General features: G+C 35.4%; 1 protein-coding gene across 1 annotated transcript in view; it reads right to left on the reverse strand.

Moving 5' to 3' along the window:
- Positions 1-12,363: 12,363 nt before the first annotated feature.
- FAM241A (family with sequence similarity 241 member A) overlaps positions 12,364-18,782 on the reverse strand; it is a 42,960-nt gene continuing 36,541 nt past the window's right edge. The window contains exon 2 of the mRNA XM_030313248.1: positions 12,364-17,473. Within this exon, the coding sequence (XP_030169108.1) occupies positions 17,228-17,473 (246 nt within the window). The 3' untranslated portion in view covers positions 12,364-17,227. The remainder of the gene's footprint in view (positions 17,474-18,782) is intronic.

Raw genomic sequence — 18,782 nt, forward strand, 5'->3', positions numbered from 1 at the left:
TTCAGCAATTTTATTGTCCTCTTACAATGTTATATTAACAAATGACCACATAACTCAGGAGAAAAACCAAGAGAATTTACATGTTTTCATTGAAATATGTCAATAATACATAGAAATTGAATAACTACAGTATATTCTCAACATTAGAAAAGGATTCTAATTTTAAAACCAATCATAATAATGTTTAGTTTATGTTAATGAAAACACAGACTGCATAATCTTTCTGTATAATATAGAAGGAAATGTTTCGATAGATATTAGAAGTCAGACTTTGGTCATATTCCTATATACTGTCAAACACTTGCTGTAATAAGTCCAGTTTGATATTTGAGACCATATTGTCAGTTTTCTCTGTGTGGTAGTTCAACCTTTGTGATAAGAATCGTAAAAATAACCAAAACCACTATGCTGTTACAGTGAAAGTTTGTGGGAAAAAAAACAAATTTGCTTTTATTTTTTGTCATATTACCTTTCTTTTAGTGGTAAGTTCCAAGGCAAACTTTTAGAATTAGCATATCCCTGAAGAGATTGTAAATATGGTCTGCACTGCATTAGTTTAAATATACTATTTATTTATTCATTCATTCATTCATTTATTTATTTACTTAATTTTATAATGTTTATTTATTTTTGAGACAGAGAGAGACAGAGCATGAGTGGGGGAGGGGTAGCGAGAGAGAGGGAGACAGAATCCGAAGCAGGCTCCAGGCTGTGAGCTGTCAGCACAGAGCCCAATGCGGGACTCGAACCCACGAACCATGAGATCATGACCTATGCCCAAGTCAGATGCTTAACCAAGTGAGCCACCCAGGTGCTCCATAAATATGCTATTTATACAGTAATAATATCATCATGGTCTCCCAAAGAATTAACCCTCTTGATTCTTCTGCCATTGGGTCAATAAACTTAGGTTGATAACCAGGTTGATACCCTGACCTTCAGCATGCAGCTTATAATGAAATTTTATAAAATCGTTGAGATATAATTCACATACCATAAAACTCACTCCTTAAAATGTACAATTCAGTAGTTAACATATTCATAGGATTGTGTAACCATTACTGTCAGTTGTTTTAATTCTAGAACATTTCCATCACCTCTAAAAGAAACTCAGTATTCATTAGTGGTTACTCCCAATTCTCTCCTCCTCTCAGCCCCTGGCAAACACTAATCCACTTTCTATCGCTGGACATTTCATATAAATGTTATTATACAATAATATGTGGTCCTCTGTGTTTGGCTTATTTTACTTAAAGCATAGTGTTTTCAAGGTTCATTCATGTTGTAGCATTTATTAGTACTTCATTCCTTTTTTTGGCTAAATAATATTCCATTGTATGGATATATATTTTGTTAAGTGATTCATCACCTGATGGATATTTGGGTTGTTTCCAGTTTTTGATTGTTATAATACTGCTGTGAACATTCATGTACAAGATTTTTGTGAATATATTTTCATTTCTCTTGGGTATATATGTGGGTCATATGGAAATTCTATGTTTAACTTTTTGAGAAACTACTAAACTGTTTTCCAAAGTAGCTACACAATTTTACATTCCCATCAACAATGTATAAGGGTTCCAATTTCTCTGCATCCTTGCCAAAATGTGTTATTGTCTATTACTGATTATAGTCATTCTTGTGAGTGTGAACTAGTATCTTGTGGGTTTTCATATTTATTTTCTAACAACTAATGGTGTTGAGTATCATTTCAGGTACTTATTGTCCATTTGTATATTTTCTTTGGAGAAATGTCATAATAAAATTTTTTTAGAACTTTCTCATGCCACCTATTAATCCAAGGCATTACTATGTATAGGTATAAAAGTTTTACATATATTTTATGTATGAAATTGTAATTTGTAAATTACTCTATGTTAGCTGCATCTGCTTCTTTAGGACCAGTCTTGAGTAGGTGACATATAAAAATTAGCCATGTTAAAGTGTGTTTGGAGTGCTGTTTATCCAAATTTGTACTTCCCAGACTCCTAAATATGGAGGGGCAGGGACCACTTAATTCAAGAATCTGTAACAATACCTGATAGGGTCCTTAAGGTGTGGAATTAAAGGTGAAAACAAAAGAGGTTAGTTGAAAATGAATACTGTTTAATGAGAACTATATTTAGTTTTCTATATTGTTGACTTAAGTGAGGTTATGTGCAACAACTGGTAATACCATACAGTGTGAATATTGATATAACTATTTAATTATATTGATTCATTGGTTATTCACCATGCTTTTAGAAAAAATTAAAAATAGATATTTTTCAGTTATAAATTAAATAGACATTTACTGTAGAAAAATTTAAAACTATAAAATACAAAAGAGAAAAGAAAAACAACCAGTATTAACATATTGGTATGAATCCTTTTAGATGTGATATGCATGCATTTAAAAATTGTTTGCTTTGTTTTTTTAAACTAGTTAATGCATATGCATAGAACAAAATAAAAAGCTTCAAAATGGTACACAGTGATATGTTAAGACTCTTTTCTCTTGTCCCAGTTTTTCTACCCAGAAGAAACTTCTATTATCAGTGTTTGGTATAATCTTCCAGAGATATTACGCAAACGTCCAAAACACACACCACACACACACACACACACACACACACACACACACGTGTGTTCTTTCTTTTTCTGGTCCAATAAAGTTTCTTTTTCATTTTCCTTGTTCCACTTTTATCAACCTTATTCTTTGCTCATTGTTTTGCAGAGTTATCACTTTTTGTATTTTCCAAACTCACTTTAAGTATTGAATTTTTATAAATGGTGTTTCTAAGAAAGTTTACTTCTACAATATGCTCTGTAAAAGTACTAGAAATTCCTATGCCACAATTTTGCTGATGTCATTGTCTCATCTAATAGTATTCTAACTTTATCATATTCAACCACAGAATTAGATTTACAACCTATTTTTATCTGTTTGCTGTTATTAAAAATTTCATATTTATTTCTGATTTCTTCAGCTAGACTATAAACTCTGTAAGAGTAAATACTAGGCCTTATAATTTGTATTTCTTATAGCATGCAATGTCTGTATTGCTTTGCAGATTGTAGATGTTTAGTAAGTGTTTATGGATTGAGTGATTCAACAGAAAAAGCACACATCCAAAATCTTGGTGAAAAAACAAAACAAAACAAAACAAAACAAAGCAAAACAAAACAAAAATCTCAGTGCAGAAAGCAAATGCCAAGTAAAGTCACAGAATGCTTCCAAAGAATTCCCTTCTCTATGCAAATGTCTGGATAACATACAGGTAAGAACCATTGACTGTTGTTTTGAGAAAATGCTGAAAGAAGTAATAAACTTAAAAAAAACCTGTATTTAAACTTGATCTTTCCTTTGCAGTGTTTAAATAAGTTCTATACAAGTTTGCATGAAAGGAAATGAGGAAAGCAGTGGTAGGGCTTGGTGGATAGACAATTGTCCATAGATGAGCAAGTCATTAGTTAACTGAGCTAAATTATTTGGTGTCAGCCAGCTATACTTAATTCCCAGGCTATCCAGAGTGTGGGAAAGCCTGGTTGAGCAGGTCTGTAAGGTGCTTTGAGTATCACAGAGGAAGGAAATAAGATTTAAGAAATAAGAATTTTGGGCCTGCTATTTATCTGATCAGTTATATTAAAATAGGCATGATTGCTGACTTGAGGGTAAAAACAGGACAGCTCCAGCAGATGCCCCAAGAGGGATCCAGAAGGAACTTCTCTTGGCCTTGCTTTGGAATTATTCCCTTCTTTCCTGGAATTCTGTTATGGCAGGAGTGAGCAAGCAGCAGAAGTAGGGAACTTCATGAAACATATTTTCAGGGGTTCCAGAATTTAACCCGATCCCAGGGTTCAATTTCATTTACCGATCCCTTTCATTACCGATCCCAGGCATGCAAACAGTTGAAGAAAGAACTGTATAAAAATTAGGTTCAAAGTAATTGGCAGTAATAAGTTCTCAGCTCAAATAGTTTTCAATGTTACAACTGAACTTTCCATGACATTAAGCTCATTTTCTCAACAACCAATTATGCCATCACCTGTGGGGCACTTTGGGCCCCCATAGACCAGGTGCAGTGTAAAGAAAACAGCTCAGCATCTGGCCCTTATTATCCTTTTTGTCATCCAGGCATCACCAAGTTTCCCATCTGTGTTTAGGCCTGACCACTCATGCAATTTTTATGGTAGCAAGTGAAAATAGTTTGGAAATTTCCATCTTGAAGGCCAACACCTCATGGAAAACTTTGAGAAGCATTTATTTATTAATAGAAACTCAGTTTATTAACATTCTTAGTTTGTATTTTTGCAGCTTTTCTATTTCATTAAATAGATTATCCTTTTAAAAACCACTTTTCTGCCAGGCAGGGAACAGGTAGAAGGTAGAGAAATTTAATGCACTGAATACATAATTTAACATATATTAAACACAATAACCTTTTATTATTAGTGTACACGTAGTGTAGAAAATAAATTAAAAATTATTAAATAAAAACATACCCACCATTCAGAGGTCACAACTATTAGCACCTTACTATATTCCTGGAAAATGTTTATAAAAAATAAAGTAAATATAATAAATATTCATAGTAAATACATATATAAATTTAACATATAAATATAACCAAGTTCATTTAAATTTAATATTTAACTGAACTCAATATTTTTTTAAACCTTATCTGATAATGTTTTGCCTCTTTGAGAGTTACATCAAACTGGCATTTACAAATATGAAAGCTAAGACACAGCCTAATTCCTAGAAGGCAGGAGTCAAGAATACCAAGTAAGGGCAATTTTTTTCCTCTGTTATGTCACCTGTTCAATGCATAGATAGTCCTCATAATCACCATTGGATATTTAGAGTAGCTGACCTTCAAAATAGAACAGAGAGTATACTGCATATATTTAGGCAGAAATGTTGTTAAATTCTCATAAGCCAGAGGTCTCTTAATGAGAGGAAAACAGGTGTTGCTGTCAGAAGCAGTTATCAAATCTTGTAAAGCCTTGCACTCCAGAGAGTACCCAGTACCTGGCTATTTCTTCCTGAGAGGGCCTCTTAGTGATATGCAGATATATTGAGGATGCCCCATGGCTAAGTGTGAGTGCAGATGGGATTGTGAGGTTGCAGGACCTCTCCCTACATGATTCCTCTTCAGGGTCCTCTTAAGGCCAGAGGGCCACATTGATATCAATGCTGGGAAGCTGACCTAAAAGACTTTTTAAGGTATTTTGGGGTCTGTGAGCTCTCTTATGGGTAGACTGCCTCTGGGACTAAGGCTGTTCTTTGAATGTTGGTGGGGGAAGGAGATGGTGTTCCAGCACAGTGTGGTCTTGAGCAGATAAGAATACTCAACAGTGGTGAGGCTCTTCAGGTCCTCTGAGCCAACAGACTCTGTCACTGTCACAGCCTGCCCACTTCCAGGGTGTTTTGGAGGTATACCCCATACCTAGTAGGAACCCTCTAGAAGTATGGGAGTATATGTCATGCCCAAACACTCTCGTGGGTGTGAGCTATTGCTTGTGTATTACAACAGTTAGATTCTTATTATTTCTCACCCACCCCCAGGAAATGATTAAACATTGATCAAATGCTCACATGGAAAGTTACAGATCAATGATTTTACAAAGGAGAGTGAATTAATGTGAATTTTATATTGCTACTATAAAATAGTGTATAAAAAGAAGAGTGTGAAAAAGCAGAAGTCATTAGAAACTCATGTCTGATAACACAAATTATATTTGTTGTAAAGGTGACAATATGTAATTACTGACATGATTAAGAGTTCAGGCAGAATTTGTTAAATTACTTATTTAAAAAAATAAACTTAAAAAAATTTCTAATGTTTATTTATTTTTGAGAGAGAGAGAGAGACAGAGCATGAGCAGGGGAGGGGCAGAGAGAGGGAGACACGGAATCTGAAGCAGGATCCAGGCTCTGAGCTGTCAGCCCAGAGACCGATGTGGGGCTAGGACTCACGAACCATGAGATCGTGACCTGAGCCAAAGTCGGACGCTCAACTGACTCAACCACCCAGGTGTCCCCTAAAAATAAACTTTAATTTCAGAATAGTTTTAGATTTATAGAAACGTTGCAAAGATTATACACAGGGATCTTGTATATCCAGCATCCAGTTTCTCCTATGATTAACATCCTACATTAATATTTATACTTACTGTTTATTACGTTTGTCACAAATTACAAGCCAATATTGACATACTATTATTAATTAAAGTCCATATTTTATTCAGAATTCCTTAGTCCTAATGTCTTTTTTTCTGTTCCAGAATCCTTTCCAGGATACCACATTACATTTAATCATCACGCATCCTTAGCCTCCACTTGTCTAGGACAGTGTTTCAGACTTTCCTTGTTTTTGATGACCTTGACAGTTTTGAGGAATACCAGTGAGACACTTTGTAGGATGATCCTCAATTTAGGTTTGTCATATGTTTTTCTCAGAATCAGCCTGGAGTTATGGTTTCTTGAGAGGAAGACCACACATGTACAATAACATTCTCATCAAATCCTACCAAGGTCGTATGCTGTCAGCATGACTTATCACTGGTGATATTAAGCTTGATGACCTGGCTGAGGTAGTGTTTGTCAGGCTTCTTCTACATAAAGTTACTTCCCCTACTCCCTTCCATACTGTGCTCTTTGGGAAGTAAAAGCTTGCATTTGCGGGGTGGGGAATGATGCTCCATGTTCTTGAAGGAGCAGTGTCTACATAAATTATTTGGAATTTTTCCTGTACAGGAGATTTGTCTACTTTTTCCCATTAATTTACTTCTGTAATCATTTATTTATATCAGGATGAACTCATGGATATTTATTTTATACTTTGGGTTATAATCCAATACTTTATGTATTTTCTTGGTCCAATTGTTCCAGCTTCAGTCATTGGGAATTCTTTCAATTGGTTCTTATACCGTGTGTGTGTGTGTGTGTGTGTGTGTGTGTGTGTGTGATTTTAGCACTTCCTTACTTCCTGGCACTAACTCAGGCTCATCTTGTATATATCCTGCCCAGTCCTAGAATTGGCCATTTCTCCAGGAACCCTGGGTTCCATTTATTAGAGAATAGTATTAGACACAAAGGCCTCGTGTGCCGGTTACTACTGGGGTGTTGTTATTTCTAAGTTCTCTCAACTTAGAAATACGAGTCAATATTATACGGAGAAAGACTATCTACCCTCCTAGGTTTGATTAGCTGGGTCTATGAAATAAACTGACAACAGGCAGACCAACAGGAGAAAAGGTGTACAAATTTATTAATTGTTACTACCTGCATGGAAGTATCACAGGGGGAAAAATGTGAATACCCCTCAAAATCAATGAGATTTGAGAACTTATGTATTATCTTTATTTTAAAATTTTTAAAAAATGTTTATTTATTTTTGAGACAGTGCGAGAGACAGAGTGCAAGCAGAGGAGGGGCAGACAGAGGGAGACAAAGAACCTGAAGCGGGCTCCAGGCTCTGAGCTGTTAGCACAGAGCCTGACACAGGGTTCAAACTCAGAACCCTGATACCATGACCTGAGCTGAAGTCAGACGCCTAACCGATTGAGGGACTCAGGCGCCCCTAGAACTTACGTATTATCTTAATAGAGGAAGGGGAGTGGGGATGTAGGCAATTTAGGGGACAGTTCATGATCTTTAGGGGAGATGAATGGGCTCTTAGAAGAATAGATTGGAGGTATGATGGTTTGTGACAAAGTTTGGGTGTGGTGTCGGCTTCTAGTCTCCTGTTTTGTGATGAGTCAATGGTCCCTGGTTGGTGAAACTCCCAGGCAGGTTTTGACAATTGAGTTTCTTTTGGAGGATCTGTCTTTAGGCAGGTAAGGGAAGCACAGAAAAAGCCCCTCCCTGCATTTGCTGATTTTCAAGTGCCTTCAGCTCAAAGTAATCAATGTACCAAAGCAGCATATTTTGGGGTGGCATGTCATGAACTCCTTCAATACAGATGCCATACATACATATCTCTACTTATTTCCATATTGTTTATCTGCATCTATATTAAACTGAGCATGAGTTCATACCGATATCCCTTGTTCTGTATTTAAAGAAAAAAGTTGGCAACAGATGGTGTCTCACAGCAAGTTTTATTTCAGTCTTGCTATGATTATATGTGCCAAATCTACTCAAAAAATAATTGTTCATTCTCTAGGCCTCCTCTGAAGATTAGATTTACTGCATTGAACAACATGGCTCGTCTAGGAAGAAAGTGCTACATAGGCCTGGAAGTGCAGTAAATTAGGAAAAATAGAAGAGGCAGGCAGTTGGGGTACCATTCTTGCTCTTTAATTAGATGTCAATGGAGACACAAAACATCAAATATGGATATACTTTCAGGATTCAGCATTACTATTTTTCCTGGTATGAACATTTCTGGCAGTCATCGATGAAGGGGAGGTACTCACCTGGCAGAGGTAGTTTTAGTAGCAGTTTGTCTTCTTTGATGTGGCAGAGATGAAACAGTAACACCTAGTGCTAGTAAATGGTACCATTGACGTGCTCGTCATTTAAAACGAGTATTAAAGTTCAGGGCTTTTTGTCTCTAAATCTTTCTGCATTGCAAAAATAATGTCTTCTTTGTCAGTCTAGGGCCTTTGCAAACCAAGTTAGCAGAAAAAAGCCTATGCCATCCACTTGGGTGTCAGTGATATGGTAAAGCACAGATTTCCATCACAGAGGGAGGCAATTGTGACCATCAGGTAGCCAGGCATGGAGCTCCCAAGAAATGTTTCTTATAACTTGAAAAAGGGAGAAACGCCTGAGAAGAACTGTATTTGGCCAACATCAGCTCTATCTAAGCATCTTATAAAAATATCTGAAAGCATAAATTGACAGTTAAGGAAAATGTGGGAGAACCAGTTTTGAAATGCATTAGGAGATGGCACTAAAGATATGCCATAGCTTATTATAAAACATTCATATGTGTAAACATTTGATTGGAAGAACTTCCACTTTTCAGGTAGGGAGAATTACTTGAAAGAAAAGGATATGAAAGAGGAACCCAGGATGGAACAATGTAATCAAAGATTTGCTAAAATAAGGATTAACAAGATTATGATATGCTGTTAGCATATTTTCACAGACTAAAAGGCAGGACTTTACGATCATATTAACACTCTTGTAAACACAACATATTAATAGTCTTTATTGGGTTGTACTATCTAGTTCTACACAATGTATCCATATTGCTAGGTACAGGATTTTGTATGTGAAAGTACTAATATACAATTATATTTACCTTGATGAAACGTTTTTAGTGCATACTAAAAACGTGACATACAGACCAATAGATTAGTTTGAAATTTCACTTTGAAAACAAAGGAAGATAATGTTTGTGATTCTATAAACATAGCATAATACTCTTGGCCTATGTAATGGAGTAAAACAGAAAAGTATTTTGGGGATTGTTTTCATTTTGTGAATTGTTCAAATCTATGGCAGAATTGTATATTCATTGGTGAGTGTAATTCTACACCTAATTTTACTAAGGCAAAGGAGCAAAGAAAATGCATGGTATTGTAGTAAGCAGATGTTTAAAGAAAACATAGTATCTCATTAAAGAAGGTGTGGGTGCACAGGGCATATTTATTTCATTTCTGTTCATCAAATCTTTAGGTTCTTCGTTCCTGATTTTTATGATCATTTTGATTCATGAAGCACTAATATTTGACATTAATAAGAGAATTCAGAAAGATTCCAGTCCTGAGGAATTGGGATCACAGCATGGAATTTCTTTGTGTTTATCAGTCTTTTGCTAACAATAAAATAGACCAGACCTTTTATGGCTCTCAATGTATGAGCTTTCCATGGATAGTGAACGATGTCCTCTCTTATATGTGAATGTTTATATTTAAAAATAATTACCATCATTCATTGAAAGCTTGCTTTGTATAAGGCACAACAAAAAGATATGCAATAATTTATTTAACCATAACAGTTACCCCATTTTATAGATGAGGATCTTGGAGTTTAAAGAGATGTGGGTATGACTTCTACAAATTGTGTAGTTAGTAAATATCAGAATAAGGTCTTAAATTTGGATCTTTGTATCTGAGAGTTGGTTTGTGTATTGTTCTAATATTTTCATACGACCAAAGGGGGAAATCATGCCTAAACACTACTATAGTTTCAGTATGTAACTGGCTTGCAGCCACTGTCTTGCTTGATCTTGCTACCTCCTAAGATTCCAGGGATAAAAATAGCAGCTAAAATTATGTTTAGGGGCCCCCAAAATATTCTGGGCCAAGACTAGAGAAAGCTTTTTTTCAAGTGCTTACTCAATTACCAATTCCTATTGCTGAGAACTCTTGTGCTAAAATTAAACCAGAAAGTCATGATTAGGGCCAAATCTCCAAGTCATAAATCAGTTCCAATAGTGTGTTGGGGGTGGGGCAAGATACAGTTTCTTTACAAGTGAGTTCTGCTCCGCCACTGAAAATCCTATTTTAAACGTTTCCAAAATTTGAGAATTAAAACTGCTTTGGAGCTTGGGAAAAGGACCAGAAAGCACAGAGCAGACTGACCTATATCTAGGTTTGAACATACCCAGATCCCAAGACACAACCTAATGATAGTTTGTCCTGATGTCTGATGTCTTTTGAGGACCTATCTGAGAGACTTATTAGCCAATAGTTGGTCTAAACAATTTACATATACTAAATCTCATGGATTTCCTACTTCCAGTTTTAACTAATGGGCTTGTCTGTCAATCATTTGTTCATCTGTTCCTAGTAGCTTCAAGTCTTTGCTGAATCCTGGGCGTAATGTTTAGTCAACTAAAACTTGATCATAATTGAAGACCTGAATCTCAAAGTGGAAGCAGGCAACACAACAGACTAAAGGCTGTACCCTTTGAAAGTCCACCTTGACCAGTGAGTTTCTGATTTAAATTAGTCATCTTCATACTGTACCCTGAAGAGTGGGGTTTTGTAAGTGACTCAGGTATCAAGTAAGGTGAGAAAATAAGAGTCTATAGTGGATGCTGTGTTGGGCAGCTCAGATCCTCTCTTCAGAGCCAAGGACTTACTCTGCTAACTGCTGGGAGAGCTGCCAGGTGACAAGCCCCAGCTGTCAGCTCTCTCTGGGAATTGCTTTTGGTTGAAGAGCTCCCAATACAAGTCAATGCTTTAGGGACTTCTCCGTTTGAGGGCACCCTATAGAGTGGCTGAGGCCTTGCTGTGACTGTATTGCATACCTCCCTTTGTCCAATCCTGCTTCCTTTCTTCCTTCACAGTTGCGGATGCCAGAGCACTCCCTAATCAACTTCCTGCATGCTAATTTTTTCTGAGTCTGTTTCCCAGGGAACTGGACCTACAGCAAAATCAATTATAGCAGCCCTGCTTTTATCATTTATAGATATTGGCTATTCATGTGAGATTTCACTTAGGGCAAACCAGACTAAAAATCTTTGAAAGCCACTGATCTAATTACTATTTGAAGAAATGTTTCACCTTATATGAAAAATCACCTTCATAGTTTTGTGCAAGATCAATTTAAGTTAAGCCTTCCAAACCAACATCTAAGCAGTGTATTTTCCTTTTGTAATTATTTCTTCTTAGCCTTTGTATGTTGCATTTATATATACACCCATGTGCCTGTTAAAGCTGAAAATACATTAAATAATGAAATCATAAATATTTTTGATATTACATATGTAAAACTAAGAAACTCTGAAACAGAAGCAGTCATAGCAGAGAAGGGCATTCAGTAGATGGCATATGTACTCAGATATTGATAGAAGTTTTACATATCCCATCCCCTACCCTTGAAAAATAACTCGAGATTTTTGTCTTAAAAAACTATGGTATAAATAAGTATATTTTATATAGAATTTTCATTCTTCTGTTAAAAAAACATGAAAAAATATACCTCAATTAGCCTCTTATAATAAAGCAGTAAACCAATAAGAAAAAAGGACCACGGTCTTATGATAAAATTCATTGTATTCTGTGGTGATTGGAAAGCTATCAAGGAAATTTCCAACTAATTAAGTTGCTGAAAGGCTAAACGATACAACTTTAACTGCTGAAAAGATAACTCAAATTTAATAAGCATGTGTATGACTAAGTTCTGGATCTTAGCAGGCCCTTGCAGAGCTCATTCAATAATTCTAACTTACACAATAGTCATGGCAACAAAGGAGAAGTACAGCTCGGATGCGGAAGTTGATCTTAACCTAGGTTTTCCTACTACTCTGTTGCCTGGGAAGCCATACATGTTTCAGGCCTTAGCTTTCTGCTGCAGCATTAGAGATGATTCACTCATAGGTATGTTGTTGCTTTGGCAATTTCCAAACTTGATGTGGCAGCAATTAACTGGTAAAGAGAACATGACAGAGGGAGTCAGAAGAGAGTCTCAGAATGTAAGGTTGTGAAAGAGTATTATTTATTGGAAAAAATAACAAACTACTTTATATACATGTTATTTAACATTTATGATCTGGGTGACTAGAACATTCTAGTAGTGAATTTATTCTGTAGCCTAAAATACCCAAGCTTAGATACTTGAGAATTCCTCCTCACAACTTCTGTGTTTTTTTTTTTTAAATTAAAATTTAGTAGATAAAAGTCTATTGAAAAATACTGGAACATATGAAATTTAGGTAGCATCAGTGACCATATGCATTCGAAAGTATCCTTTCTGGAGAAATAGTGATTTTACCAAGTACAACACTGAAAATTCACACAGTTTCCTAAAAATATGCAAGTGAATAGTAGTAATACTGTATATGCAAATAACAGCTATATTCTTCCATTAAAAGTGAACAAACTTTATAAATGATAACATATACATCAATTCACTTTCTTTATGCACAATAAGCATACTTTTGGAGTTAAAGAACTCTAAAGTACAACCAATGCTAAATCTTTGTTAATGCACTATAGGGAGTACACGAATAAATGAAGGTGATTTATTAATCTGCTAAATATTTTGAGTATGTATTATGTGCCAGGCATTGTGTTTGACAATGCAATTTATGAACCAGTTAGACATGTTCCCTACCCTTGTGAAGTATGTTGTCTAAAGGAAGAAGCTGACAAATAAGCTATTATAATAGCTATATTATAGTTATAATATAGCATGACAAGTGCTGATAAGGGAAGCACAGGGTTCTCAGAAAGCACATGAAATATCAAAACTGGATTTAAGAGTCAGAGAAATTTTCCTGGGGGACATTGTGTCTAAAGGTCTTAAAGCTGTGGATGTGTTGGTCAGTTTGGTGGGGAGGGATTAAATAAAGAAGCTAAAGCATGTACAGAGTTCTGGAAGTGAGTAAGCACTTCTCTCACAAGGAACAGAAAAACTAATTCCTAAAGCTAAGTCTTAGAAAGGGATGGTAGTAGTATGGAGAGATGAAGTATACAAGAACCAGTTCTTGAGGAGCCTTATAAAACAGATTAAGCACTTTATCATAATGGCGACAGGAAGCCATTGAAAAGATTTAGGCCAAAGATATCAGAGTTATGGTTTAGAAAGATTATCCTGACTGTGGAGTGGAAAACGAAGGCAGGGGAGACCGCCTAGGATTCTGAGATAGCAATCTAGGGAGATGAAGGTGGTATGAACCAAGTTAGTGATACTGGGAATCAAGAGAAGCGTAAAGATTAAAGACATTGTTTTAGGAAATAAAATAGACAGGGCTTGGTGACTGGTTATATGTGGGCAGTTTCTGAGACCACTATCACTTGCTGAGATTGGAAACACAGAAAGATAAAAAGGTTTGGGAAAAGGATCCTGAGTTCCTTTTTATTTTTTTTTTGTTTTTTTGGATACAGTGAATCAGAGGTACTAAGGGATAAATAAGTACAAATGTTGGGCAAGCAATTGAATGTATGGATTTTATATTCGTACAGTGTTCTGAACTGGAGATACAGAATGGAGAGCTGTTAGTATGAAATGGTAACTGATGCCATGGGAGTGGTGACATTGTTCAAGGCAATGCGTAAGGTGATGAGAAAACAGGCTGTGTTCTCCTTATATTCTCCTTGGCCAAGTCTAGTACTACAAGTATTAACAGGTATGAAAGTCTTCTATTGTTTGTCTTCTTTTACCTTGTGAAGACATGGGTTGACAATAAAAACATTTAACATGACCTAAAATCAGTAAACATTTGTAAAATAACTGTTAAATATAATCTACAAACCAAATAGCCTTTGACTCCTCAATATCTAGCTTTGACTATTTTGAACTTTCTACTTCGCAATGAATCTTTCCTTATGCTGTAATTTTCCTTCCATCAGTTCTATAACTGTTTATTTCCTGATCATTTGGATAGCCTTTAACGTTACGTGCAGCTCAGCGACAGCCCAGAGGGATTTTCTCTGATCAAAACACATAGAGATGTGTTGGTCAGAAGACAACCGTAATTCATAATTCCCACATGGAAAAGATCCAAATACAGTTTTACATTGGTTGATGGGGATTTGCCTCAACATGCTTCCTTTTATATCCATAGAAGTCAAAACGGGGATGTGACCTCTAGAGTGGCTAATAGGTGGCATGCTGATATATGTTTAATAACTGGCTTGCCAGGAAAAAAAAAAGAGCCCTGATTTGTTGTGTTTGCCAGTTTTTATAGTGTAAATGTGAATACTCCCTTCACAGACAATTTCAAGCTACCAACTGATGTTACTGAACGCAAACTAGGGGGATGTACACAACTGTCCCTTGCAAGTCAGTGCAAACTGGCTCCAGCACACTACTGGACCAAGTGTGATTGGCTGGTGGCCAGGAACGGGAAACTACCTTGCGGATCACAGCTTAAGATATGAGGGAACTGAATTCTACAAAATACTGAGTTTCTACTTGCGGGAAAATTGACCTATTCATGTGTAGTCAGTTTATTTGTAGATCTTGACCTTTCCCTTTGAATTGAGAACTGTGGTATGAATTACATACACATGAATAATCTAATAACCTTAGCATTGTAACTTCCGTGTCTTTATTCATAAGGAGTAACAGTTTCTAAAATTGGCTTGTATCTGAGATTGAAATGATTGAGAGTCATTTTTCATCTAATTCCTTATACCATGAACCAAAGAAGTGACCAGTTTCTTTTCATTTCAGGGTATAAGTATTAACTACATACTATTATATTTCATAAAAGAAAATATATTATTTCCATCAAATAAGCAGAGTCTGTTTTTTCCCTAACAAAGCAAACAATATGATGGTATACTGCTCTAACCAATACAAAAATGCAGGAAGAGTAGCAAAATATCTCATTTGTTTATGTAATTTAACATGTACTCTATTAACAGCAGTGTATAGATACATAGTATTGGCAGTACACTAAATAATTACTATTTAAACTTACTTTTAAAATATTTTCAATATTAGCACTGGTGGAACCAGAGCTATTATTATGCATACTGTATCTTTTTTTATATTCCAAAGGAAAATTAAAATTCTTGGTAGCATTAGAAAAGAATGCACTTTTTAATATTTAATTCAGATATACAAAATCTCATGATGTCTCTTAATAACCTCACAATTCTACTATACACAAATGAAGACACCTTTTCAAATAACTTGCACTTAGGCTAAATTCATAAAGGTTACTATAAAAATATTTCAAACCCAATAAAAACACAATGATATAATACAAAGTCTTCCTTTTTTGTCAAACTTTAAAGGTCTGTATTTATACAAATACACAATATTTTTTTAGTGCCCTCTGATTGATATTTGTGTTCAGGATTATCTGATTTTAGAATCTAACTTGAACATTTTTTTTAATCAGTTTTCTGCTTCAGCGTGGAAGATGCTGAGAACTTATAGAATAAATTTTTAAAACAGGATTGGGTAAAAACTTTACAAAGTGGAATATTAAACACTTTATACTCTAGTTACTGCCTTGCCAAAGACAAAAATATCCCATTGTCCCATTTTCCCCTTACTTAATTTGAGTTTTTAGATAATTATCTTTAGTACCCCTCCTTCATGTATATAGAACGTCTTTGAGACAAAAGTGTACAGGTTTTAGGTTCTTTAACAAAATCCAAAATATCACTAAGCCACTTTCTATTTTTAAAGTGTATTTAAAGAAATGCTTATTTCAATATAAAATCCCAAAGCACTGAATTAAGACACACTAATAACATGACTGGCCAATTACTGACTTGGCTTTAGCCTTAGAGGAATATTATTACAATTGGCTATTAAATTCCAAATTTAAGCATTTGGTTTGATACTGTAATACTGAACCTTTCCAATACAAATATCAAAGAAAATGAACTGATTTTTTTTTGTTTTCTTAAAGGCATAGTAAAAAATTTCAGCCATAATATAAATCAATTTTGGGGGAAAAATCCATGCCAAAATAGGAAATAGATTTTTTAAATCTTAGAATAATTGTTATAAAAGAACTACAAAATGTAAATTTCTGGAAAAAAATACATGGAAAATGTCTCTCTAGGAAAAAAATATGCAACTTGTTAGATACAAGAAAATACAGCATTACCACGGGGTACAGCCAGCAATAGACATGTCTTATGAGAGTTAAAAAATTCACAAAAGGTAATTAGCACCAAAAGTGTCTAAAACTTCAAATGATATACTGAAGTGATTCCAGACCCAAGTGTTACATTATAAAAAAGTTACATTGGACTTGGGAAGTTTCACCAGCCATAATAAATATATTCTTTTCAATCTTTAGAAAATGTGCTAGCTTTACTGATTTTTATCACAATTTTAAGGTAGTGTATATGTAATTACCATTTATATTGATTTGATCTGAGCAGGAACCATAGATATCCAAATTATTTCCCAAATAACATGGGGTTATTTGGTGGGTATGGGTGGGGAAAATCTACCATTAAAACATTTTAAATATCCTTGTTTCATCCTGTTTATTCTAAAATGTTTTGTTGGAATTCTTTACAACACCTCTATTGCCCGATTTGAATCCCATATCCAGTTATTTTTCCTGCCCACTTTTTGGTGGTATTAAGACTTGGCATGGGAATAGGGAGGGGTATTTAAAAGTGGGCACAGATTACAGTAGTAAAACAAGACTTTTGAATAAGCTACAAAATGTATGTTCAACCCTGTTATAATTAAGAGTTGAGTTTAATTTTAAACAACATCCACTTACAAATTTAATTACAAAACAGCACATAATTTGAAACAAGGCAAATTTTTCGGCTTTCATGTAGTGAAATATAGAACTTCACCAATTACATATCTGGCTACCAAATGTCAAACAATGGCTTATTTAGCCATTTTTTACTGTTGCACATAAATAATGACAAGGCAAAGAACAGCAACTAGTCCAAGGGCCTGTAGACCAAGGAACCAGAGCATAACCCAAAAGAAAATAACTATTACTGGTTCCACAATTCGTTCTCCAAAATACATCCTTGTGAAGCCCATGTTGATGAGGTTTTTGTTCAGTTCACCAAAAAGTGTTCCCATCTTTTTGTAGTCATCTCCAACAGGCTCGCCAGTGTGGTTTTGTGATTCTTCAATATCCTTTAAAACAAAAACAAAAAACCACAAAACATAAAATGAGAAATAGATGAGGTTCCTTTTAAAAAAATTTTTTTTTTAGAGATAGAGTGTAAGTGAGTTGGGGAGAGGGGCAGAGAAAGAGAGAGAATCTTAAGCAGGTTCCATGCTCAGCACAGATGCTGATGTGGGGCTTGATCCCATGACCCTGGGATCCATGACCTGAGCCAAAATCAAGAATCAGATGCTCAATTGACTGAGACACCCAGGCTCCCCCATGGGAAGGTCCTTAAGAATAATGAAGGTCCTTAAGAATAGTGACTCCCAATAATAATCATTCTCCCAAAGTACTGGGCATTCTTCTGATAATCACTCAATAAATATTTGGGAGTCTTCCTTTTCATTGACATATAAAACAACTATGAGTGTGCGCACTCTCAAGAATATGGAAAGCACTAATTTATTGATTTCTGTAGAATTAACATTGGACCCTCAACTACCAGAACACTGATTTATAAGATTAAGGAGGGAGCTGATTCATTTCCCTTCATTTTCTAGTTTCCTGGGATTATAAAAGACAGGTCCCTAAATGAGGAATCATGTTTGTACTGCCTTTATCATTTACCATGATTTCAAAATCACCTTTCTACCAATCTCCTGTTTTGAGGCAGGGCCTCAGATTGCTCTGTCTTGTGTAAGTAAGCTGTTTAGTCCATTCCCTTGACACTAAGACTTTAAGGAACCTAGACTCAGCTGACTTGAGCAAGTCTTATTGCTACCGTTGAGCAATCCTCAGCCATTACTGCTGTGATCTTTCATTCTTAGCCCTAGCTAAGGAGACCTCAGTGTAGGGCCTTGCATACTCTCTTGTCCAAATTCTACGAACATCCTAAGCGCCTCTTATTAATCCCATCAGAAGAGACAAAGTTTTCAAATTGGAATACATTTGTACAAGAAGTCCGAAAGTCCACCTGGAAGCCAACTCCCAAGAAAATGTCACTGATGTGCTGTGACTAGGTGAATTTTATGTTTCTCAGCTTCTCATATTGTTTTGTGTTCCATAAATAATATACTATATTATAAAAGAAAAAAAAAGTCTCGCTCTTGCCTGAGATCAAGCCCTTCTTTTCTTTAGGACAGAACTTGAAGACTACTTGATTTAGTTTATAATTTTTCTGGTCCCCCACTTCTCTCTACTCCTCAAGTGTCTTGCATTGTTGATAGCATTTCTGGCCTCTTTTTCACTTTCTATTAAAGTTTTTTGTTTTCTTTTTTACTTTTTCCAATTTCTTTTAATCTGTGCACTCGTTGTACTTTGGGGTTTTCTGTGGTT

This window comes from Lynx canadensis, chromosome B1 (genome assembly GCF_007474595.2).
Source record: "Lynx canadensis isolate LIC74 chromosome B1, mLynCan4.pri.v2, whole genome shotgun sequence".
Taxonomy (NCBI): Eukaryota; Metazoa; Chordata; class Mammalia; order Carnivora; family Felidae; genus Lynx; species Lynx canadensis.